We start from the raw sequence: 26768 nt of genomic DNA, 5'->3' as shown, positions 1-26768 counted from the left end.
AGATAAGTTTATCTAGTTAGTTACTTCTTCCCTCAGCTTTTCAGATTTTTACTGTTTAAAAAATATATTCCTTCTTTGCAAAATTTGCTTTTAGTACTTGTTTTATCTACAAAACGGGAAGCAACAGTTTCAGGACATGTAATGCCTGCGAGTTGAAACAGATCAGGTCTCCTGGTCAGTAGAGTTCTTAAAGGGTGATATAGCAGATGTGATGTGGGATACTACGTTGTACTGGAATTAAAACAAACATCAATATTTCAAAAAAATGGCCCTCACATAATTCTAACTTTCTAGAGTAAAGGTGTACATTGATGTTCATATGATAGCTTGTTTGCATTTCCTTCTGCTTCATGAACCTCCAGAAAAGTGCTACCTAAACCTCACCAAGGAAGTACATAGAATAAGGCCATCTCTTAGTATTTACCGACAATAATACCCTAGAATATAATCATCATGAATATAACTGTATAAACAGAAAGGCACCATGGTTTGTGGGTTTTTTTTCCCCACTATACAGCAAGACACAGTGCAATGCAAGAGATACAGACTTCTGGAATTGAATGGTATCATGGTTTATCCTGATACCAGCTTTGAACTGGATTTGAGTTCAATCCTCCCACATGTTGTTTGTAAATATCCATATACATAAAAATTAGTACTACAGCAATGCCTAAAGGCTCCTGTGAAGCTTAAAGACAAGTATAACAGAAATCTGTACAAATAATAGCAGTATTCACCACCACAGCTATTTAGATACAAGGCCCTATAGTGCTGAGGCTATGGTACTAGAAAGAATGTAAGACTGCAGAATTAGTAGTTATTTCCTGTGGTTCCCCAGCTGCCTTGAAAACTCGCCCACACGCGAACAAAGAAACTCCTGCCACTTTCTCCCAAAAGAAACCTACTTACCTGACAAACATGGAAAAGGCAGGTTGGCAAAATAAAACAAACAACCCACCGCTCAAAACCAGAACTCTCCAAAAATCTGCTTTCTACTCAGAAGCATATTGTTACTGCAAATTTGAATTGCTTATGTTGCACTTATATTACCAAGGTTATTTTTCAACTCATGATACCAGAGATCACAAGTATTTTAGATAACTATAAACACTCACAAAACACTGACAAAAATAGAGCCCTCAAGTGAATCAGCTTTTTGCAATGTGAGTAGTAATCCTAAGCCTCACTTTAATTTCACCCATAAATGCATGCAGAATGAGCATATTTTCTACAATCCGTCATTCTTTTCGAGCAAGTTTCATCGAAAGTATTTACCATGAGATATTGCCTGGCAAGACAGACAGACTCAATTGTGCCCTGGAGGTAGACAGTGGATTTCTTCTGTGGGTTACTAGGGTCAGGGAAGTGGATCTGAGCACCAGTCCTCTGCATAATATGTTTGATGTTACTCCCATTTCGACCCATCATGAAGAGATGATGCTGTGCTGCAATGTCTAGTTGTGTGCTCACAGGGATTGCAGAGGCCAGACTCCCAGCTAGGTGTTCCAAAAGCATGGCTGTTCCTTCCTGCAGGGCAAATGCAAGAAACCAGTGAAACAGCGCTCAAGGGCAGACAAAACAACGTTTCAGACTGTTTCCTTATTTGTCATGCATTCCACAATCAAGATAAAGAAAATTTTTTTTTGTTTAAAAACCTGATTGATGTGTTAAAGGTAACAGACTAAACTCTTCCTACTATTCCCATTTTAAGGCCAAATGCAGCATTTTATGGCCATTGTAAAAGGCAGTAAGATGATGTTGAATGGTTTGGTCCCAAGAGACCACCTGTGCCCACATACAGCAATAAAGCTGATAATAAATTTATTTGAATAGATACACTTGCAAAGTTTGTCTTTCAGTTTTGGCCTAAGATGTTCTCACTGGCTTGACATACATCCATCCAAGACGATATCCATCTGTCACACTGCCAGTTGTTAAGAAGTAAACTTTTTTATTTTATTACAATAACTAGGCTCATGGTAGCTCCTTTACTTGACTGTCAAACTCATCTCCCAATCCTGGTTTTGCCAGATTAGTTTTACTGACTGTGAGGGCAACTTTCAAGGTTATGTATTTGAGTGCATGTTGAGAAGATCAAAGCACGAAGAATTCATGCGTTTGGGGTCTTCTGTGGTTGGTTTTTTGTTGTTGGTTTTTGGTTGGTTTTTTTTTTTTTTTTTAATTAAGAGATGGGTAAGATTAGCACATGTTCCAGAATTGCTAGAAACCCAAACAGGTGTGCAGGAGATGAAAAACAGATTAAAGGCTTAGCACAAACAATGCTAAATCCTAAACTTAAAACTATTTTCTACGCATTTTTACACCTCACCTATACCAGTTAAGTTTAAAAACATCCAAATCCTCAGGCTTCAGAAGTGACTATACAATAATAACATGTACTGACGAAGTAGGATATAACAATAATAAAGTTCTTAAGTATCTAAATTACGAATATGTTTATGACATGCAGAAACCTACTTGAGAAGACACATTACCTTCACAGCACTAGTGTTATTTTGTGACCCTCTGACAATGACTGTAGCACCATACATTCGAGAGCGTTGTTTAAAGGAAACTGAAATATTATACGTCTGAGATATATGCTGAATTGTGGGAGAATTAGGATCTGGGATTGGTTGGAGAATTCCAGCAATAGGCAATTCAAACATGAGTACCAATGGAAGCAATTCCTACAACAACATTGAAAAGCAAATATTGAAAACTGAAATCATACTCACTAAAACTACAACAATTTTTTTACTGCATAATAATGCACTGGTCAGCGATGATTAAATTGACATAATACATCCTCTGACCAGGGTTCACTGATAAAAATGTTATCACATCTTCAGTTGGAAAAAAACACTGATTTTTCCAGGGACATGAGACTTTTGGTTTGCATTGGTGGGGTTTTTTTAATTTTTTATTTTTTTTTTTTTTAAAATACATATTTTTTCTCTCCCCCCACTCTCCTCATCAAAATAGCAGGCTCTTCTGCAACTACGTAGCAACAGTAAAGCCAGGTACTTTTCCATACTTATCCATGCAGACCTACAAATAGGTCAATATTTGTAAAACTTCCTGAAGAAGCCTCTTCTCTATCATAGATTAATTGGAGCTCTGAAGTCAGCTCTAAAGCTACATAAACATCAGCTTCTTTCATGACTGTCAAGACCTAGGTTGTTTAAGTGACATCCTTGACTACAACAACTGTGAAAAAATTTTCATCATGTATTAGGTTTATAATTATTCATCCTAGGATTCACATACACATCAAAACTTAAAAGGTAAAGATAGAAAGGTGCTACAAGAGGAGCATGGAACTGAATTCCACCAAATTATTTACACAAAATATGCATGAAAAAGGTTAAAATGAAAAAGGCAGCAATCGCCTTTTGCAAGCCATAGATTCAGACAGGATGTTTGAGCTTCTACAGGCCACCTGTGGAGGATAAGTTAAGATGCAATTTTAAAGACAGTATGGGATACTTAACATCTTGCTTACACTGTAAACTTCAAGTTCAAGGTCCACCTTGGGCTAGTTAAAAATTTTGCCAGAACGTGAATCGCTGTTCTTGTAATATTTTTTTGCATTTTACTCATACAGATACTCACATTAGTTCCTGTATTTCTGCTGTCATAAGACAGAGCCAGACAACCCTAGGGTTCTCAAAACTATAATTGTTTTGCTTTCAGATATTTTCAAGGGAACACTAAATAGACTATTACCCGAATTCTAACTCTTGCGGACTCCACTCCAGCTGGCTGTCCTGCAATAGACACCTGGAAGAGCAAGAATATAGAAGACATAGCATCACACTTTCAAGTGAGGTATCAGAAAATTCATTCAGATACCTGTGTTCTCTTGAAAAAAAAAAAAAGTTAAAAAAGTCAACGCTTATTTCACACCTGGTGACATCCTAAGGGTTTCCTAAACACTAGCTGAAAACTAAAACCAGTTTAAGAAAAAATAATACAAGAATATTAATAGCATCTTAGGTTACACAGCCTTAAGCAACTAGAAAAAAGCTGGTACATCAAACATTATAGTTGTTTGGACCAAACAACATAATTACTACTGTACACATACACTCAATGCTAATATTCAACAAAAGCAGGTTTTCTGGAATGTTTTCAAATGACTGTATTTTGCTCAGCAGCCAATAGGATGCACAAGAAGTAATTCTAAATACAGTGATAAAAGACATGAAAGTAAACATTCCAGTAGCATTAGCAGTACAAAAGACGTACAATCCAGGTTCAATAACTTATTCTAATCAATTTGAACCCTTACAATAGGACATTAAGTTTTGCTACCCGTCCACCAACTTTAGCTTTCAACTAAGTTAAACTATAAGCCCAAAGCACCAAGAAATTAATCAGTATGCTAAATAAGTCAGGTATTGAATAGGAAAAAAATTTTACGAAAGCAGTGCTTTTCATACTGCTTCTCTAGCACTAAGTTGTTGACTTCCGTATCCTCAAAATAATTTTAGTTTAAAAAAATTAAAATGATTCATGAGCCATCGCGAATTGTTTCCATCTGTTTTTAAATATTTGCTCACTTATGAAGTCCCATGCTTTCCACAGAGAATAAATACCAAAAACTTATTTCCCTGAACATGAATTCACTGTCCCCATAAAACCCAGATTGACCGAAGTAGTTTAGAAATGTTTTATATTCTCAGGAATTAGAGTATAAATTAATTAAATATTAAACAATACTTACTTGGTTGCTTTTCTCTGCTTGATTATTCCTATTTGAGTCTGGAAAATGGATATGGCACCCTGTTTCCTCCATCACCTTTTTAATATTATTGCCACCTTTACCTATCACATGAGAATGTTCTGTATGTGAAACATCCATCTTCAAGGTTACCCGATTGCTCTGGAAATCAAGCACCCATTATTAGATTTTTCACAGCAGAACCTATTTTAGAGTAATGTAGCTTCAAGAATGACATTCAAAACTGTACTTCCAAAGTATTTTCGCCATGGCTTAACTGCCTTAACTTCTACTCAAGTAAGATGTTTTTAATATGGGTCACAATCAGATGCTAAACCATTCACATTTTCTTTTCCAAGTGGAAATAACATGGAACTAAATACCCCAAAGATACATCTTCAAAAAAGTATCTAAGGCTTTTAAAACATGCCCTAGCATTTATCAACTAATGCCCTTTTGCAATACATTACAATTTGTTTTAATTTTTAATTTAAGTTTTTCAATTGCAATCACACTCCCTGTATGATCTGCAAGGATCATATGATGACGACTTTGGCAAATAAAAGCCATGGGACCTAAAATAACAAGTTATTTTTTCCTCCTTTAACAAACATACCAATTTTTTTCTGGTACATCAATTTTTAAAACCCCCCAAAATTGCCTACAGCTGTTCTTAAAAGCTATATTACTAACAGCCCAGAATAATGTTAAAATTTATTGGAAAAAAAAGAATTAGCATTTATCAATACAGCGTCCTTTTGGCAATCTGTTTAGAGAATCAAAAAGATAGCATACAACTACGCAGAAGCCATATACACTGCCCTGAAAGACTTGCTATTGGATGAAAAGAAAATCTGATGAACATCCGAGACTCTTGGCCAAAATCTAGAAATTCTGGTCCTAATGTTTCAGAGTATAAGAATGCAGTAACAGTTAAAAATACAACTGCATATATACTCCTAAAAATCAAATTTCAAACTGAACCGAAATTTTAGGGTCCCTGAAGCGGCCACATAACTTACTGTTTGCATTTCAGATTTTAAATTAAAAATTAAATCCCATTAATAAACTATGTATGCTTTTAGCTATATGGCTGGAATTATTATTTCTCTATAGTTCAGAGCTAGAAAAAGTGCTTTAAGCAATGTCACCACAAAATTAGAGGTTAAGGTGTCATTCTAAGTAAGTTCTTTCTTACTTTTGTGTCCAAGACAGACATGATTTTCTCTTTTGCTTCTTTAACATTTTCCTTCTTTCCAGATACTTTAATATGGGGATCTATAAAAGAAATAAGGCTGTGTAAGAAAAATACAGTAAAATATCCATCAAAAATTTCCTCACTGCTTAAATATAGTTCAGCAATGAACTGCACCACAAACCTTTGGGATTCAGTTAAAAACCTGTATCATTCCATTCCTTCAGCACCATGATTAGGATTAGCAGATGAGTTTATTAAACACAATAATCAACTTAAAATAAATAAAAATCAAATACCAAATATATATCACAGTACTATAAAAACTGTCTGCAATGCAATTATATAGCTAAGCCATCATGTCTTCTCAAACAAATATTAAGAGGACAACTAAAAAGCTTTGACAGCCTTGCTCAAGGTTAACACAAACAATATCTAAGAAAACCCTGCACCAAACACAAACCTGCCCCCATTAGCACTTCATTAAATTTAATTAGTCTCTAGAAATATCCTTTGCAGTTTTAGCCTGCCGGTAAATGTGCCTCCATCAGAATTTTTCTGATTCAAGTTATCAAAACAAGTTTAAGCGACCCTTGAATAAGTCAAATCTCTGATGTGTCAAGTATATAAATTGAGATTTGCCACTAAGCTGTACACCCAGGAGGAACACCACCTGACAGCAGTTTTTGCCCAGTGAGATCTAAAATATGGATTCCACAACACACTTCAGTTTGCATTATTATTATCAGGCTGTTGTCCTTAAAGAGCAGAAGGCGTTGTGCTCAGCTATCAGATACAGTTCTGCATCCAGGAGTACACACCTGGTTGGAAAGCCTAGAACTGACCCTGGAACTAAATCAAGTATCAATTACTCAAAAAAAAATAGTGTGAGAATCACACATTAGATAGTTTAGCAGCACCATCTGGTGTCCAGAAGCATAAAGTGCCACAATGCAAAATTGCTATCAAAACATTAAATATAGGTTCAATTAAAACAAACAAAAACATCCTCAACTACCACCCAAATTTTAAGTATTAGAAACAAGGACATGATTTTGCAGGTGATACCTATTTCTCTTTCCCCAGTTTATGAGTTCTCTGCCCTTCTGCAGGGTAACAGTGCTGCTTCTCCTGTGATGGGATGAACTGTTCTCAAAAATAAATATTTCTAACCCTCTTTTGGCTAATGAATTAATTTAATTCATTAGGCTAGACAGATACATACATCTTAGGGTATATAAAAGTAAATATTCTCAATGGCAGGAGAAAACATAGCTGTAACAAGCTATCTGCCTTTCCCATCATCTGAATGATTAAAATCACTTCACTACTAAAGAAATGCCAAATAACACAACTTGAGATTGTAAACCTGTTGTATTCAATTGAAAATTGAAACCGTTTAAGCCATGCCTGGATACTCTTCTCGTTCCAACACTAAAAAACCTCTGGTCTTTACCACAGGGAAGTTCTGAGCACATTCAGCTGGGGATACAAAAATGCTGAAGGAACACAGGATTCACTGCCAAGTTCGTGAAAGTCAAGAAAAACGCAGTATTTTGAGTTCTGAGAAACAGATATATTTCATTTGTAAAATGGAAAAACTGTAGTCGCAAAAACATGGTATGCGCATAGAATCTACAGAAGCTCCAAAAATCTGCTGCTTCAGCCCTTTCACAATGGAGCAAAGGGGAAAAAAAAAAGCAAACAAAATAGTCTTAGGGGCAATTTTTCTTTTCTTTTTAAAGTTGACACTAAGCCATGTGGCTCTAATGTGTTTAAGCTGTGAATGATATTTGAAGTGGATGTTGCAGGCTGAAATTCCCAGAAGCGGATTCTAGTACATGATGTGTGCTCCAAGTGCTCTTTAGAGGTAACCAGGAAAAACAGAAAACGAGTCCTCCACTAATTTTGGGGTCAATTTTCACATATTTGTAAACATCATATTTTAATACACATTTGGTTACAAGTATGAAAAATACCTGAAATCAAGCCTAGCGTCCTATTAGTACCAAACAGGATTATTACCATTTCATAGATTCATAGAATGGTTAGGGCTGGAAGGGACCTTCAAAGGTCATCTAGTCCAACCCCCCTGCAAGGAGCAGGGACATCTCCCACTAGATCAGGTTGCCCAGAGCCTCATCCATAATACTATTTGTTTAGCTATGGGTGAAAACACATTTTAGAATATCTATTTTTTTAAATTTCTCATCTCAGTTAGACTCCTCTTTTTTGTTGATATTGACAGCTTCAGCAAAAAATCTCATATTTCTACATTTAACCTTTCTTTGTTCTTTTTAGAGGAAAAGAAAAAGCTCAATTATTCACTTTAAAAACAACAAAAAAGAAGAATCCACAAAGGAAAAGAGATTCCACTGATGCCTGTGACAATTCTAAAACACACTATGAAATCTTTCAAAATTGGTCTTAAGTACTCTCCTCTTACTTGACTTCTCAATCACACAGTGGTTGGTAACAGATATGAAGCAACTCGTTTTTAAGTTAACAGAACTCTTCCTTTGAGACTCACTCTCTCCTTCAAGGAAAGACAATTCAGACAGGACATCCACATCAAAATTTTGCATTAGAAGTTACTTGTCACTACTAGAGTTTGACTTATTTGAACTGGCTTTGCAAGAGTTGAAAGTACATGGAAATTATCTATGATCTGCAGGAAGACCAATAGGTACCCAAATAATACTGAATCACTGAACAAACAGATCACTTCATGAATTACTTAAAAATTCAGAGGGACAATTAGATCACATAATGGGATTTTCTCTATATGACGGACCCTTAAATTTCTTAAATATACCTCTTTATGGAATCAATTAGCTTGTTTGCATTGCAGTTCCTCTGGAAAATGTGGACAAGTGGAAAATTCTTTGCTCTAATGGTTCATCGGTTTCAGCCTCCCAGATTTGTGCCTGATTTGTGGCATTGTTTGCATTTTAGGCTCACTGGTTCTACCTTTTCTCTCCCACCTTGAGATGAAAATACCCTTAGTGTTGAATAGCGTCTTCTAGTGAAGGTCCATATACTAATCAAATCACCCATCATTACACTAACTCTTTTTCTGAGCTCAACCCTAAACACTATCATTTGAACAATCATGAAGAAAAATGAGTTAGAGAAGCTGCCTGTTTTTTTCCTGGCCAAATTATTTATTTTCACAGTAAAGGATTTCCTGCTTCTGTTTTTTAACACTATGCCACAGGCAGGTTACCAGGAGATAATCAAAAGGCAAGTTTCTCCCAAACTTCTTGCAAGTCCAGTGCAGATCAGGCTGCATCTGACCTCAGATGACTGTCAGCTAAATAGAGGAAACCTGTCACTAATGGAATCGGCGTTTACCTTCAGTTTCAGCCTTATGGTTAATCCGAACTATTTTGTGGAAAAGATTGAAACTGGATAATATCTGAAAATGGTTTTCAGGATTTCAATCCAACTAGGAATGAAACGACCATGTAAGGTCTTTGTGCATCAATACAACAGCGTGATGAACACAGCTGACTTAAGGTTTCTAAATGTTTTCTGAAGCTGTTGCCACCAATAAGGAGTCAAATACATTATAAATGGTCCCAGACGATTTATTATTTCTTATCACTAACTAACTTAGGGTGTTCAGTACTTGCATATGACAAGTGATGTATGTTTATTATTGTATTTACATTAGACTGGGTTGAACATAAACCTTTTTTCTGCCACTTATTTTCCAAGTGCAACTATTTATTTCATGGATTTAGTTAGATTTCTTTAATTTAGAGAAAAATTACTACCTTGTCTTAGTACCAAGACAAAAATATTTTGTTGGTTAAATGTCTACGTGTAACATTTAAAATACCTGCTGGGGATGAGTGTAGCAATGCATGTTGTTGAGACCAGGGCCATAACAATGCCATTTTTGTCCAGATGACAACTGGACCAGATCATCCGGATGTCATGCCATACTTCACCTCTGAGGAACACTGGGTTTGGTACCTATTTTTACTGGAACAAATCTCATTCCTCCACTTTTTTTTTGTTTGGGGCTTTGTTTTTTGTTTTTGTTTTAAGCTTTTGAACACAAGTGGAGTTATACTTCAAAGAAAGCTAGAGTTAAAGAACAGGTGCCTACCATGAAGGAAGGAACGGGACACCAAAGCTTTACAAACTATTTGCAAACACAGAACAAAGGCTTCTGAAGTAGTCTGCATGCTAAAAGCATATAAGGCTCTAATACTTTATATATCAGAAACTGGAAAAGGTTTTGATTCATATGAAACACCATGATTAGTGTGTTCCAAAATATAAAAAATTTCACTGTATAGTAATCTATCTTTTAATCAATTTTGATGGGCAGTAACTTTTTCCCTAAGAATGGAAAAGATAAAATTAATTTTAACAGATATTCCCTCCTCTCCTTTCTCAATTTTTTTTTTTCAATTGACATAAAATAGAAAGCTAAAGTTACACAACAGAAAATGCTGGAAATTTTTCTCTTCATTTTGCCAGACTCCTGCCTTGAAGTGGCCTTTTATTGCTCCTATCCTCAAATCCCTCACTCCACACTTTGGCAGAGTTTCCACCTCCTCAATCTTTGTCCACAACTATACCAGCAAGCCTCCAGCTTTTTTGCTACCATTGTGTGCAACATTTCAGTAAACAAAATAAAATTCCTCGCAGCAAAGATACATTTGTGCCAGAGCAAATGCATCTACACTAACTTTTGCCAGGCAAGAGGTATTTAAAATAGCTAAGACTTTTAACTGTCTAGGCTTCTGCAAATCAGACCTTACACTTAACGTCTGGACAAGTTCTGCAGACCACAGCTTGTTTACAGGATGAACAGACTTTACTCAAGTTACAGAAAGGCCACTACTCTAAAAATAGCTAGACAACTGGGCAACACCAGGGCAGATGACAGTCGTTCTTAATAAGTAGCTGATTAGGATCTGAATAGCCCATGACTATTACTAAACTTGAGCCACTCAAATTAAAACAAAGACAAAAGAGACTTAGCATTTTTAAGGACAAGTTATGAAAATATCTGGTCCAAAATTGCTAACAAAAACATGCTAAGCTATACGAGAAGTTAAAATAAAAAGAGAGAGAAAGTCAAATGAACACACGTAAGTTGGTATGTTCTCAACTGAAAGAGTGCATAAATTATTCACCCTACAACAACAAGATGAAACATGGTCTGTCAGACAAGTGAGTTACTCAAAAAGTACAAGTAGGACTTACTGTTAGAATGGAAAAAACAGATAACTGAATTGAAACAATTTATTTACTGCTTTTCAATAAGTTAGGAAATGCTGTGTGTACAGTTGCTACAGCATATATTCACTGACCAAACTAGATGGACTGATGATAGCCAAGACAGACTTGAAACAGGCTCAGTCTATTCCCATGGAGAAGAAACACTAAGGTTAGAAGCACGCAGCAAATGCTCATGAGTAAGGGCATGTGCAAAGTAACTCAATTGAATAAAAAAGGAAATTTGTCCCTTGGGCACTCCTCGCAGTTGGCTTATCAGTTTAAAAGAATTCTCCCCCTGTACCCATGGGATGCACCTTAGTGCCTTTACTTCACCTCCCAGTATCTAAACCAAAGAAAACAGAAGCTACTCATCTATTAAGGCAGAGTGTAATGGGCCATTTCCTGCTGCAGACTCCCAGTAGGCTTAGATATATCACTCAACAACATGGAGTTTTTTGTTTTGGAGTGTTTTTGTAGTTTAAATTAGACCGCAGCACCATAATCTCTGAACCAGATTTCAGCTAGCTAACTTGGGCACGATCAAAAGCCTATCCAAAGCATCACAAAACTCAACATGGGCTGCAAGTAATTAACCATGTCTTCAGAGTAGACATATCCCAAGGCTCTGAGCGTTCTAGGGGATCTGTTTGTTGTGGACAGCTGATTACGAAACGTCCTTGAGAAGAGCTACAGCCACTGCCTATATGTGTGCACACATTCGAGACTCTTTGTCTTCTCAGAATTTTTTGACTCTTACCTCTCCCCCTTATTGGCATCTAACTCCAAACCATCTTTAGAAAAATTTCTGTTCTACTTAGAATAGGAGACGGAAGCTCCAGGGAAAGCAGTTTACATGCAACCCTTCACTCTTCCTACATTTTGGTTGCTATTATGCAGTCATCTGAGGAACGTTAAATATTAGAGCATTGCTTTTCAATTCTGCACTGTAACAACTGTATGATGGTGAAGCCTACCAACCTCTCCTCGCTTTTCTCCATGGTTTATAAGAATACATGTATACACACCTACACATAGATATTAATGAAGGAGAGACTCTGGGTAAAAACATCAACCTTAGACACACAAAACCAAAGAAATACTGTGCAAACACCTGGTAGAGCAGAGCAAAGAATCCTGTTCCTCAAAAGATTTCATAGTGTAGTTCAAAAGAAAACTTTAAAATCTGTAACAGGCTACTTGAAATAAAATGGCTACCAAGATACTTGTTTGATGCAGCCTCACAAATTAAAAGAAATAAGAAGAGGTGCACTTCTACACCAAATCATAGCTGAATCCCACATTTGGGTCTCTTAGCCACCTTCAACCATCCCAGCAGAACACTGAAAATTAATGTTCAGAATGCCCAGAATTAAGTGAAAATTAGCCAGAAAAATCAAATAAGCTTTAAAAAAATAGATTACCTGTACAACTTATTATTTTTGGAGAAATAAACTATTGATGACTGGATTTCGGACCCAGTGACAGAGGAAAGGAGTTGAAAAGATTTCTCTTAAAGCATAAGCAAAGAGGTAAGACAAGGAAGAGGTAACAGAACGTACGGCAATTAAACAGAAAGTAACCAGATTCGGAAAGGGGAAGGCCAAGGTGAGGAAGAAGAAAACCTGAAAAGAAGAAATAAGAATGAATTAATTGTATTCACCCAGAGACTTCATTTCAATTGAACTATTTCAGTTTCTTACCACCATAATTAGCTTAAATTCCTTATTTTACTTTTTCTAAAAAATGTCATTAGGGACATTTTATAAATGCAGTCAGACACTAAAAGGCACGCGCCATGTTGCAACTCTGCTGCTTCTTCGGCAGTTGTTCTTCAGCCTTTAGCCTAAGAAGCCACCCAAAGCAAGGCAATCTCTCAGCAGGACACCAAGTCTTGCTATGCCTTTTTTTTTTTCCCAGCATGGAACCAATGAATTCACAGTTCATTACTTAAATGTCTGTTGCCATGTATCTCAAAGCACAAACATAGAACCACAAAACCTGGGGAAGAAAATAAGAAATAAAGGGAAGGAAAAAGCTATAGTATGATATTAACTTAAGAAAGGACTTGAAAAAACAACCCACAACATTCCTATCAAAAATAACACTATTATATCTTCACTGGACGCAGACTTATACTCAAGGTTACAGTTGTGTTGCATAAGCCTTGAGATAATTTTAGTTTCTTACACACATATTTGCAAAAAAAAAAGTCACTGTGTCTGTTCTGCTAAATAAAAAGTCTCATAACATCTGACTCATGAGCCTAAATGCACGCCTCAGGCTCCGCCTTCTTCGCAAATTCTCCCACATCCAAACCCAACTACACTGACTTTGCATCTTGGTGCTTCCCGGTTACTGCTGTGCCTTCTAATGCCTCAGTGCTCTGACTGCATTACGCTGTGGGAGCCGGTTGTTACACAGCCCCTGGAAAGTACTCATCCTGCGGCTGGAGGAGGAGGATGCAGCTTGTCTTCAGCGAGGACTACAGCACTGGATACACTGAGTGAACAGCACAAACAGAACGGTCCTGTTCAGGATCAGTGTGAAATGAAAGGCTATCAGGAAGATGGAAACAGCTGGTTCTTGATAGGACAGAGAGCTGGTGACTAAAGCCAAGGACAGCTAAACATATTACAATTACTCTGTTACCTTCTCTGCTTCAGTATCACTCTTCTACAGAGTGAACCGGGATTCTCCTCATAAAAGTTTTCCTTTCCTGGATTCTTATTTTTTAGAGGTTCTTATTTCAACATGGCGAATAGTTTGGGGTTTTGTTTTGTTTTGTTTGGGGTTTTGGGGGGAGTTTTGGTTTTGTTTTTTTTTTTTTTTTTAAAGAAAAAATAAAAGTCTCAAAGAAATATCCGTACAATCTTCTTGTTGCTAACCAAGTAGCAACAGCTACATGAAGTACATGAAAATGATTCTGACTTCAAATTATAGTAAGGCATAGTCAGATCATGCATTATGAGTGTATTTGCCTTTCAAAGAGTACCTCTAAGTCCCCAATCCAAACACAGGAGGTATAAATGCACAACATCAAGCACTTCATCAGGTGCCAAGCAAAGACCTGAAGCGCAATGAACATGGTGCAAGGATGCAACACCTCACAGAGGAACAGAGCACCCCAGTGAGGAGATCCCCATCAGGAAACCGCCTCTGCAAGAGCAGGGGGTTCAGGCAGGTTTCCACAAGCTGATCTTGGGTGCAGAGCCACAAGCAGCTCAACAGCTGGAGCAAGTCTGAGAAACAGACTGGTGCCTGCTGAGGCTAGGAGCCCAACAGCAAGGACAGTTCCAGTCAGGGAATATGAATGGTTACCTATGACCAACTGGCAAATGGTAGCAAGATGTTTCTGGCCACTGCATTAGCAACAGTAAGGTCTGAGCAAACATTGCAAACACCAACCACAAAAAGCCTCATTAGATGGTTTTACTATTCGCATTACAGCGGATTACTGTTAAAGACTGAGTTTAAAGCTCTGACAGACCTTTAACTACCCATCTTGAGTATAAACTGACAGTACTTTTTCTTACTTATAATAAAAGTAACACCTGTGTATTTTGAAAAGCCATTGGCTTATTGCTCATCAACCCTAGAGCATGACACCTCCGCATCAGCTGCCTCTGTGGTGTTGGTACACAGAGCACGGTAACAGACACATGCGTAAGGACACAGTAGTACAACACAGTGCTGACAGTCCAGTAAAACCCCAGTCCATCAGTCCACAGTCTGATACTGATTTAGTATTAGCAGTCTCTTATAAAAGAGACCTCAATTGCAAGCAGATCATATTCCTTGCCTATTTTATCTTTTCATCTACCAGACACCAATAACATTGCTTACAACATGTAGATACTACGCTCCTTAACTCTTCTTGAGGGTATAAAAAAGGCCGTAATTTTCTTTTTGACACAGAAAGTTAGATCACTGCCACATATATTACATTTCTACATCTTGGGTTTGAAATGTTAGACAGCAATACATATTTTGAAGTTATGATAATATTAAGTGCATGAAATTTTACAAAAATTGTTATGATTGTTATCAGCTAATTTCTGCCATTCATTGAACAAGATTATTTAATTTATTTAATTTATTTTTTAAAAGCACAAAGGGTTTTTTGGTTTGTTTTTTTTTTTTTTTTTCCAGCCAGCATGGCAATTTAATAGCTTTTTCCATGCATCACTGCTGTGCAGGCTGTAGTCTCCAGGATCTTTTCTGTATCTCTCCTGTCCCTCTGTCTCTCTCCAGTATTAGACCAATAGTAAAGCTCACCTCTAGAAATTAATTGCCTTTTGAGTTTCTGTGTGATGCAAATTTAGACATTCTGATAAGTTGCTTTTTGTGTGCCCCAAAATACAATTTTAATAGAAGGATGGGGACCACAGAGTGGAAGACTAAGTCAATCTCTAGTTTATGTGCAAGCGCAGTATGGATCACATCGCAAGGTGTCTGCTAATGTTTAGAAGCTCCTAAAAATCCCAAACCAATACATCAGCTAATTCCAGTCGTTGCTGAAAGACTGGGACAAATTTATATTCCCAAGTAATTTAATCACAAAGATAGTTTATATTACTACATTCCAGTGCTTGATTTTTCAGTTTGTACTACAGTTCCTGCCAAGCACTCTCTCTGGATGTTGAGCCCCTTGATAATTCCCTTCACATTACAACTGTGTTTGTATTTTGGCTCTCCCTTATCTGTCTGAGTATAAGCAAACTGCTGTTCTTTACAGCAAGCACAGCAAGCCCCAATCAAATAAAGGAAAAGCCCAGAACTTGGTTCTTACTCTTCCTACAAGAAGCAACACCGTTCAAATCACTTCTGTAAATTTATTTCAAAGTACCATGCCCACCTGCTGGCTCCTTTGCTAAGTAGAGTTTGTTTGCTTGAACCATTCAGAAGTGTGACCAGAAATGTATTGTACCTCTCTCTGAGCCGATACAAACTCATGATTTCACATTTTTGTGTAGAACCAGCATCCATTGCTTTAGGCACACACACCCCGAGCACAGAAGCTGATCGCAAAGATGACAGAAGTCTCAAGCCAATGTGACTTTCTTGAACAGCTTTCTCCGTTGTCACCTCCACTGCACGCAACGTAGGGAGAATTAATTCATCTGGCTGGTTCCTCAAATGGTAGCAATCTGCAGGCTTGTATAAATAACTCCAGTAAATGAAGTGTTTGCTGCCAGCTGCTAGCACAAGGGATGCTGTGGATTTGTGCGTGTCTAACGGCTCCGATCGAAGGGAATCGACACAGAGTCCTGCGGCCAAGTTCTGAATGGCCTGGGACACTCTCTTCCTTCATTTATTTATTGCAAAACAGGGAGGAGTCATCTATGCTTGGGTCAGATCCTCCAGAAACAAGAAAAATAAATGAACTTGTGATCTAAACACAAGGATTTTTTAATTTTTAAAGTACACTATTACAGGGTTTGGGGATTTTTTTCTTCAGAGTATGAGAAACATTACGCACTGACAGTTTCTCACTTACAGAGATAGTTAACGAAAAGCAGATGTAGCTCATAATACAGCAACTGCAATACATGCCATAATTAATCTGGCATTCCAAACAATAAACACAATGTCAGCAAGAGACTTGCTTTAAATCTGTAAGTCAATTATGCATTGATTGCCTTAACAACACATTACAGAAAATATTTACCATATACGAAGTTGTGTTAAGATAAGCAATAGTTCAAGAACTGCAACAGGTAGTCTGTAGGTTAATTAGGAAGTGCAGCAGTGAGTACTTACGATTAACACTCAGAGAACTATTAAAACTACAAAGATTCTTTTCCTCGATATATTCACAAGCCAAGCATCATAAACACGGACAACAGCTGAACTTTTCCAGCTTTACAGCTCAGCCTGGGGAGAGCAGCCACTCACAAAAGAGAGACTGGACGTTTTGCGTGCACGCATGGATTTGAGATTACAAAACATGCAAGTATTGCCAATCTTGGCAAATTATGGAAAAACTAGACTAGAAGATAGTAAGGTATAGAAATCTGGGCCTCCAAGTAGAGAATATGTCCACTTAGAAAGAGTGGCAGTTGTGTTTTATCTGAGATGCTGAGAAAAATCAAGTCATCTTTGTTTCAAGTTCTATATTCATAGTTTTAAGTAAAAAAAAAAAAAAAGTATCCAGTGCTAGTCTTCCACTATTTTTTCTCGATCGCAAAAAAAAAAAAAAAAAAAAAAAGAAGAAAGAAAGAAAGAATTACAGCCCCTTTGCAGTATGTCATACAAATCCCATAAATTCAAACCAGGAAAAAGCAGTGCAACAGTCAAAGTCAAATTGTAGCTTTCAAGTATAGTGAAAAAAGTAAAAATTGATAATTCAATCAATAATAAATTTATGCCATATTCAAACAGTTTCCTTCAACTCATTTTACTCTGAAAATTTCAGAGGTAAACAAAGAAATCTTGCAGATACTTGGTTTTGTTTACTCCAAAAATTGCCTACAAATACAAGACTTGACTCATCCAACCCTCTGGAGTGCCACCTTCCCTCAGACAGGCACAGCAGGTTTAACAAGCCAACGCTCCATCCTCTCCCAGCAGTTCCAGCGCCTGCCCTCCCAGCTCAGCGCGGGTCAGAGCTGCCTCTCCCACAGCTGCCCCCTGTGCCTTCACCGGGGGCGAAGCATGGATACGCAGAGCTGTCGGATGGCTCTTCAGAACCTCTCACTCATCTACTGCAAACATTTGCTCTGTACCCCCCCGGCTTTTCTCCACCAAGGCGGGCAGTAAAAGGCCAGGGGAGGCACGGCTGCGGCGCTGCACAGAACAGCTGTAACTCAAACACCTACCAAACTGGGTCCCCTGCCATCCCCTAACAAAACTGAGTGGGACAGCACAACTTGGCTTTAAATACCTGGGCACTGCTAATGGCAGAATACTGGTCACGAAGTAATACAACTACACATGGTGTGGTTGTGGCAGGAAAAGTGAAAGGAACTTAAAAAAAATGCCACACCCCCCCAACTCTCAGCCCAGCTCCGTGCTCACAGCTTTTCCCTGCCAGCAGACAAGAACGGAACAGCAAAGGACATTGCAGATACAGATTTAGGAACCTAAATTTAGGCACTCAAATATAAGCTACCAGACAGTCATTTTCAGCTGCTGCTGAAGTTAGCTATGACTGTGGTTCAAGGTTTATTTACTAAAATGACAAAAGAGGAAGAAGCAAAAAATATGCAAAAAAAAAAGTTAATTGCCAAGAGTCTCTCAGTCCTTGACAATTTCTTCCTTTAGGCTACTGATGCTGCGAAGTAGTATTTAATATGAGTCAGCTGATTCAAATCATAATCCATTTTGTCATAAGCGCATAGACTTCATTATCTCTCTTGTCCCGCATTTTACCAATAATTCATGCTATGAATGGCCTTCTCTGTAACAATTTTTTTTTGTTTGTTTATTTTTCTTCTGACTCCCTCAGTCTGGAATGAATCCCATCTTTACTTACAGACCCCCAAAGCCAGCTCCCCTCTGTAGCACACTGACATGCACTGCTGTGGCTGTTCTACACGGATACCTTCTGGCAGTGTCCTTCAGTAAGCATCCAAATCAGGATCAGGTCTTTCAAAAAAAAGTTTCAGAAGGGAGGAACTGAAGTACTACAGGTGGTCACTTAAGCCACCTTTGTGACAGGATCTAGTATATCAGAGCATTGTTAGTTAATTAATCTGTTCTGAAATATCTTCACTAGTAAGGACCACAAAGCCTATCCAATTTATTACAGTAATTAGCTACCCCTACCCTCCCTGAAGTCCAATAGAAATCTCTAGGTATGTTTGCTTTTCATCCTAGAGCAGACACTGATAACAATCAGCTTTTTCCTATTCCCACATAGCCGCCTATGGTTTTTTAATTATACATAACATTACTTTCTTTAAACGCCTCCTAATTCCTGTTTTCAAGGTTGCACAAGATAAATCTCTTCTCTACAATGAGCCTGAGTATGTGCCTCAGTTTGCTTTATTCTGGGACACAGCATCACGCTCCAGGGCCTGTTTAGTCCATGATACACAGTGATGTTTAAATCCCTTTCTTCAATACTGTGCCCGTGATCTTTCTTCCCCAAGCAGCCTGTGTAGAGTCACCATTCCCAAGTTTTTACTGATTTTGCATTGTTTCTCCAATTTGTTTTGAATGGCAGTTGTGTTCTGTCAACTTGATGCCACTCGCAAGTTTTATCAATACATGCTCTCCCACCAACTAATGATCACTGAAAACGCTGCCCAGTACAGGACAGTATGTCAGAACATCTACCAGAAGGTAAGATGCTACTTGTCAATCATTTTAAGGATGGGAAGTCACCAGACCTTCCTTAGGTTTCAGGCAAATTTCCTGCAAGCAGGAAAGAAAACAACAAATCCTGCACCCAAACAGTCATATTCAGTGTTTAGTTTTTTTCCCCTCCCAAACAGTGTACACTCATTCTCAAAGTTTGTATTTCTTTGACATGACCAAACATGTACCTGTAAGCAAATCAATTCCTGTTTGTAATTCTCCACACGACAATACCCACAGGCAGAAAAGCTAATGTGAGCTCCGCTTCTCACTGCGCTCCGGCACAACAGAAACAGAAGATGACAAACACACAGAGGAATGTATTTTGCACATACAGAGCTTGGGATAACGCTATGAATTTATTGCTGAAAATCTTGGTAGGAACTGTTTGGCATGGCAGTATTTTAAGTAACAGCTTGCATTTTCTTGAAGCCCAATATTTTATCTCCTTCCTTTCTTGGCTATTATTCTCCTCCAGCATTGCTAAACCAAGCACTTCATGTTATTTGACATTGCACTGGACACAAATCTAATAAGCTAGATGACAGCTGCACTCAAATTTAATCCTTTTTATGGTCATCTTGTTTTACTTCCACACATTCTAATTATGTTTTGTGATTTTTTTAGCAGAAAGTGCCAATATCCTCAACTCTCATGACTAGAAATTAGTGTTTCGCGTTCCCAGTATTTTAAATCATACATATGTTTTGATGCAAGACGAGACATCTGTTAAATGTTTAACAAATTGAAATTGCAGTCATCTAAACTGCATCTTTATGGAATTAGCACAAAGATATTAGACATGAGAATAGTGACATGCTAGATATTTAATCACTGGTCTAGGACAGTAATAAAAATCTACATCAATACCATGCTTTTCCCCGGAATATTCATCAAGTAGAAACTTCAGAGTTGTGTCCAATCGCATTTCCAAGACTAGGATATGTATTGGAAGTCCCTGCCAGAAACTTACGAACACTGTGCTGTAATCCTCCTCTCTGCTTCTTGGTATACACATCTTCACTCAGTCCTTCCCCCACATCTTCCTCTTCCCAATTCCCATCTGTTTTCCCATTATCTTTATACCATCTTCGTAATTTACTTTTTATTACTCTATTCTTTCAAAAGCCTCATTTCTTTAACACTCCCACTCTAACCTCATGTTGAATTACATCCACCTCTTTTCACCCATCATCAGTCTCACTTCCTCTCCAAGTCTCTCCATTCCCCCATTCCACTTCATTCCCAACTTTTTTTCCTTTCCCACAGCTTTCCTCCCATTCAGAAGAGATAATTTGCCTTTCCCTTTCACAGGAGTCAATACAGAGAGCACACGTTGCCACCAGTCCTCAGAGACTAGCCATGGTTGATAAGCACTCCCAGATCGTACCAGTCTCACCAGTTAAACCATCCTAGTTCAGCAGCTTCAACTGCTGCCACAGAGCCACAACTACAGGCTACCAGAGTTCTCTACAAGCAGTTACCATAAAATAACAATTATTCTGTAATTGCTAAAGACTGGGGTGGGGGGTGGAATTCACAAACACACTATTTATGCCCTTGATTTTGTTCTCTTTAGATCTGACTTGCCTTACAGGAAATATTAGTCTTGCCAAATAACCAAGGAATAAAATTGACTAACACAGTTTATACAAAGTTAGGTTTGTATAGTTGAAAAGTTTAAAATTCTAAAAGCTGTATTATAGTTATTTTTCAGATATTCCCTCGTCCTGCTACTCCAGAAAAATCATGTGATTCAAATTATAGTTTCCAGAGGAAGTCATTAAAGAGACTTTCTATCAATGATGGTTTTGTATGTTTGCCCTTGGTCTTTGGCACAGACTCAGTCTATATTTAGAATGGACAGTATAAAGAATGTTTGAAACCAAAGCAATTAAAAAAAAATCATCAGAATTTAATTTATAATACAAAGACCTGCAGAGACAGGACAGTTCACAGGAGCTGCAGAGGTTTCAAGAGGGGAAGGCAGTAGCCAGCCCTACCTGCAAGTGCTACTGCCAGCAGGAAAGCCTGGAGCATCAGCTCAGGCACTGGCTTTCTTTAAGGAAGACTGGTCTTTGGATGGTACTTACAAAAATACAATATTAAGAAATTGGACAGACTATAAGAAAAATTTTATCAGCTACATAATAGGTACCCACATTAGGTATTAATCCATCACAACATAAAAATGTCGTATTTTCCCCAGTAATAGTGGTGGGCATGTGATTATTATTATTATTATTATTATTTTAACTGTGACATGATCTGTAAGTGTCTTTCTGCTCTACATGCTAGTTTCCCCATGCTTTTCAAAGCTGTTTTGGGGTTCTGGCCTCCTCTACTCAAGCCATTTGTTCCAAATCAAAACAGAAATTTGAATCACGTTTACTAACCTAGCACATCATTGCCATTCATTGCCCGATGCTTAATGCACAACTGATGCATTTGCATTAGCATCCTCAACTAGGCTTGCAAGAAGTTTCTCGTATCAGGTGTCAAACGTTTGCATACAATAATTATTTAGATGAGCATTAAGCACTTCTCAACGTCTCTTGTAACCTTCTGAACCATTACGATAAAACACATGGAAGCAGGAGTGAGTTATACTTAAAAAAATGAAACATGACACTTGCCCTTTCTCAACAGTTCTCCAGCCAAACCCAGAAAAAAAGTACATGCTGAAAAACAAAACCAACAAAAACATACTACGGGCTTCAATTGACATTTGACATCAAGAGTTTATCTTCCCTTACGAAAAATACTAAAGAGTATGAATAATCCCTTCTTCAAAGGAAAAGGGTATTAAAGAATGGTAATAATTAACAAGCAGACACCATATAGTATCACAAGCAGATGGCTGCAGCCTCCCCAGGAGCTGCATTCTAAAACCTGACAGACTAAAACACCAACCTGATTGACAGGAATTCAGGAATTACCCAACCAGCATCTTCTGTACTCTGATGATCGTCACTAACGATCCAGGCTATTAATGCATTTTTGTAATTTTTTTTTTCTTTTAAAAATGCCCATTTGATTTACATCAGAGTAAGACCAAGTCAAATAAACCAATTCTAAGTAATTCAGACTACATAAGTTACAATCCAGCATAATTAAATAAAGGCAAATAATTAAGCAAATACTTCTCCATCTTATAAAGAACTTCCAAAATGAAGGTATTCTGCATTTCAGATTATATAACTGTTCAGTTTTAGTTCACGTAAGTTGCATGATTTTTAAAAAGCTACATCAAGTTAATCCATTTTTACTTACAGGGAAATGCAGAATAGCATTAGTTTTGCTGTAGAAAGATCAAGCACAAAAATAAGTTTAATGCCATTCTAAGGAACAGAAGAAATTTGCAAATACCGAGATCATGTACCACGTCTGACTGAAGTTTTATGAAGCAACTGTAGATATAAGAAATTATCTTTTTTCCTCCTGAAATCTTTTTAGCATTTTCAAGAACCATCACAGAGCATCCTTCATGTCCTGACATGACTACCTTCAATATACAGAAACATACTGTTGTAAAATTTATCTGCTTCTAATATATGAGCATAATTTTAAAAACTCTGCTTAGATACACAGTTATCAGCTGGACAACTGCATAACAGGATGAATCTTTTTTCTCATTTTTTAGTGAGGTCAAACAAAAGCTGCAAAGGAATTATGCACCATGCATAGTGAGCTGACACGGAATACCCACAGCAACGGTTCTGTTGTCATGGGCACCAACAAGGAAAAACACATGTAAAAGCCAAGATTTTTAAGAAAACCTTTACTGAACTGCTATAAAGTCAGACCTACAACTTTATACCTTGGGAACCAAAACTTTAGGAAATATTCTGCCAACAAAAGAGCACAGGCCTCAATAACGCAGCAGCCCCAAACGCCCTCTCCATCAGCGGGTTTGATTCCAGGGCATGCCAGGCTGGAGAGCCGAGCTGCCTAGCAGGTAGCCAGGGAGGCAGAGGGACAGACCTTAAGCATGCAGGAAGACAAGAGAGATAAGGGCAAAAAATTGTGCTGTTCAGCAGCTGTAGAGATAGTTCTGTCTCCCTTGTTTCTAGCAAAAGTTGTTACCAGTCTTCCCTTCAAGAGCACTTGGAAAATGCACACCTGAGTGCAGCTTTATCATCATTTGCAGCACACAGAACAAGGCTGTCCTAGGGGTACAGTGATCAAGAACTATTGTGCCTACTGCTCTTCTACGAGGTTGTCTCAGTTTGATGCACTAGGATCCCATTTCCACTTACAGATGGGAAAGACACATGAGGTAATAACTTCAAAAGCTCATCTTACAGCACCTCTTTGCTGTCTGAGGTGTAACCAGGTGGGGAGAGAAGGGGTGCCTACACCAGAGTCACCAAATCATCACCTCCACCCACCTTACCTGATCCATTATTGACAAGGGACTATTTCCCTTGCTCTCTAAAGGCAGAGATCCACACAAACAAGGAAAGGCACCCAACAGCACTGTGAGAGCCTGAAACAATCCTCAGATCAGCAGCAGTGACAGAGCAGTTGGCAGACCCCCAGCAGGGACACAGTATGTTATTTTCCTTATAAGCAGCAACATGACACTGGGCAATTTGAACCTCTATTTCCAATCATCTGTGCTGAAATCAACACAGAACCAACTGAAAAACTTGATCATGAACCCAAAAAAAAAGTTAGCTTTTTTTTTGAAAAGCACTTAAGCACCTAAGCACTTCAGAGGCTTAGGTGCTCTTTCCTGCATCACTTTACATTCCCAGTTAAAGATGAAAGAAAAGGCAGTGGTGGTTCAGAAGTGAACATCACTCCATACGTTTTTGGTTCCTATCAAGAGTTAGGGTACAGCCTTGCCCAGTTGGCACAATTTTCCAAAGCATCTTAGTGGATTAGAAACTAAAATTTGTCAAGAAGCTCCTTATACCACTGCAGGTCTCCAAGGGTCTGATTAATTCCCCCTCCTCCCCTTTTTTTTTTTTATTTTCAGGGTTCATCGATATCTCATCGATGTCTCTTTCGTGGTAAACATCTCTGTGCTCAACAGGGGTAGTTAATAGATGCTGTGCTGCCAACAACTGCAGTTTTTCACAATACAGCTAGTTCCAAATTACTTTTTTTAACGCAAGTAAAACAAAATTAAAAGTGGGCATAATATATGTGCAGTGTGAAAAAAAGAAAAAACTATTTTATCTTCAGCCCAGAATAATGAAATCATTTAAGGAAAACATAGAATTTAAAAGCTGTGTTACGGCTGCAACTATATTAAGTACGGATAACATAAACATGTAAAGCCTGAGAAAAGGAAAACACTGAATAATTTAAAATAAAGCAACCTTAACAGTCATCGTTCTACACACACACACACACACACAGAGCATAGCATTATATATTTAAACTGCAAGGTCTTCGCTCTTGTAGATGCCGAACTGTTGTAAAGAGAGTCTACATTTTTCAACTTAAGGAGTTATCTAAGTCAAAGAAGTCAATAGCCTGAACTATTAGTTAATTTTTAGTTACTCTTATGCTTGTTTGACTAGACTTAGACTCGGACAATGTCTTGGGGAAAATTTCGTATCATAACACTGCACTGCAAACATGTCAGCCTCTGCAGTACCCCAAGCCATCTGATACTTAGAAAAAGCTTAAGTATGTAACTTAAGTTTGGTAGCATATACTGGAAGCCATTCAGTATTCTGGCAACCTCAGCGACAACAGAGCAGAGCAATTTATTCATTTATTTAAACTTGGCATTTATTAAAAAAAAAAAATCATCACTGCAATAAGATAGAACCTCCTGAAGTGAAGATCCAAGACCACTTTATGCCACACAGACACTTTTCACCATACTCAAAGTTTCCCAACCGCTGCCTCGTTAGCCTCATTGCTTTGCTTAGGGGTGTTTTGCTTTGCTGGGTTTTTTGGGGTTGTGGTTTTTGGTTGATTTTTGAGGGGTAGGCAGGGAGAATCCAGAGACCTCCAGACACACCAGAAGAGGCTATGCTGCTGTTTAAAGCTCACATAACCCCTTAAAGAATGATGCTCCCTGAGGTTATTAACTCTTCCATTTTCACCGACATTTCATCATAAACCCAAACTATTCTATGATTCCATTCCACGATTCTATGTAGTGACATTTCTGGTTTTTAAAGAAATGTCAGTCTCTAGCTTTTACCATAATGCCTCCTGGAATGTCCAAAGCTCTTCCCTTGTGTCTAAATAATATTCAGAATAATGGTAGCAATATTTTACTAATTTGGTTGAAGGCTCTCTGTACAGTAATTGCCTCAAATACAGTATTACAGCTGCTAACTTCATTTTGCATATTGTCTCAGCAGCTGAAGATGCAAAGAAGGAAATACTGGACTCTGCTTGCAAAAGGCAAAGTGTAAGGAAAAAGTGGGAAACCAAACTGTCAGGCAATGAACGCCAGCAGCGGCCACTGCTAGATATTTGCTGCCTTCATTCCAATGTCTTCAGTGCCACTGTGTTACCTCCCCTCCTGCCATTCTCCTTAGATATCAAATTTCACACGTTATGTACTTGATTTGCCTTTGAGCTACGCTAATGCAAAATAGCATGTAGGAAGTGTTCTGATAATAGAAAATAGTTTAAATTAGAAAGTTACTGAAGCTTGATTTTTGAAACAGAAGATAGAAGAATAAGAAAAAAGAAAAATCAGGTGAGGAAAAAAAACCACAAACAGAACACGGACAGGATTTTATTTTTTTCTTAACCAACTTAAAATGCATCAGTAATAAAGGGGGAAAAAACTAAAAGACAAAAAGCAAACAAACAAAAACCCAGACCCCAAAATCAGAAACACCAAATGAAAGAACAGGTACAATGAAATAAGGGCAGCTCAAGAAAGAAAGAAAAGAAACAAGTGGGTAACTTCAACATATGATGCAGATAAAGAAGAGCTGGAGACTAATCTGGAGAAAGCAGAAGAGGAATGAAGATACAGGAAGAACAGGAAGAAGGAAAGAAGAGCAACACAATTTCAGTAAAGCAGCCCCTTTAAAAGGTCCATGGTGAAAGAGACACCAGAGTTATCCCTGCTCTGTAAGCTCAATTTGCTTCGCATTTCCTCTTAACAGCTTTAACCTCCCCAGATTTTCCCTGCTCCAATTCTCCGAACACATTCCCGCCTAGAGCCAACTAAATTTTCAGGAGCTGTATTGATTCTTGTGCTGGTTGTTACCCAAATGCTATTTCAAGGCTGTTTGCACTCTGAGCGCACAGGTAACTCCGTAGCTTCTTTATAGCTGTTGAAATACAAAGGCGCACACCTATATGGGGCCAGAAGGA

At 38.0% G+C, this 26768-nt stretch overlaps 1 protein-coding gene across 2 annotated transcripts in view; it reads right to left on the bottom strand.

Annotated features, from left to right (window-relative positions):
* BICC1 (BicC family RNA binding protein 1) overlaps positions 1–26768 on the bottom strand; it is a 106275-nt gene that overhangs the window by 22365 nt on the left and 57142 nt on the right. For both annotated transcript variants that reach the window (XM_086752636.1, XM_086752637.1), the window contains exons 4-8: positions 5925–6004; positions 4730–4888; positions 3730–3783; positions 2496–2690; positions 1276–1527 (exon numbers count right to left, since the gene is read on the bottom strand). In XM_086752636.1, coding sequence (XP_086608762.1) covers positions 1276–1527; positions 2496–2690; positions 3730–3783; positions 4730–4888; positions 5925–6004 — 740 coding nt within the window. The remainder of the gene's footprint in view (positions 1–1275; positions 1528–2495; positions 2691–3729; positions 3784–4729; positions 4889–5924; positions 6005–26768) is intronic.

The sequence above is a fragment of the Chlamydotis macqueenii genome, chromosome 7 (genome assembly GCF_036417535.1).
Source record: "Chlamydotis macqueenii isolate bChlMac1 chromosome 7, bChlMac1.mat, whole genome shotgun sequence".
Lineage (NCBI taxonomy): Eukaryota > Metazoa > Chordata > Aves > Otidiformes > Otididae > Chlamydotis > Chlamydotis macqueenii.
Note: the sequence above shows the minus strand (reverse complement) of the source record. Positions and strands in the feature narration are given on the sequence as shown.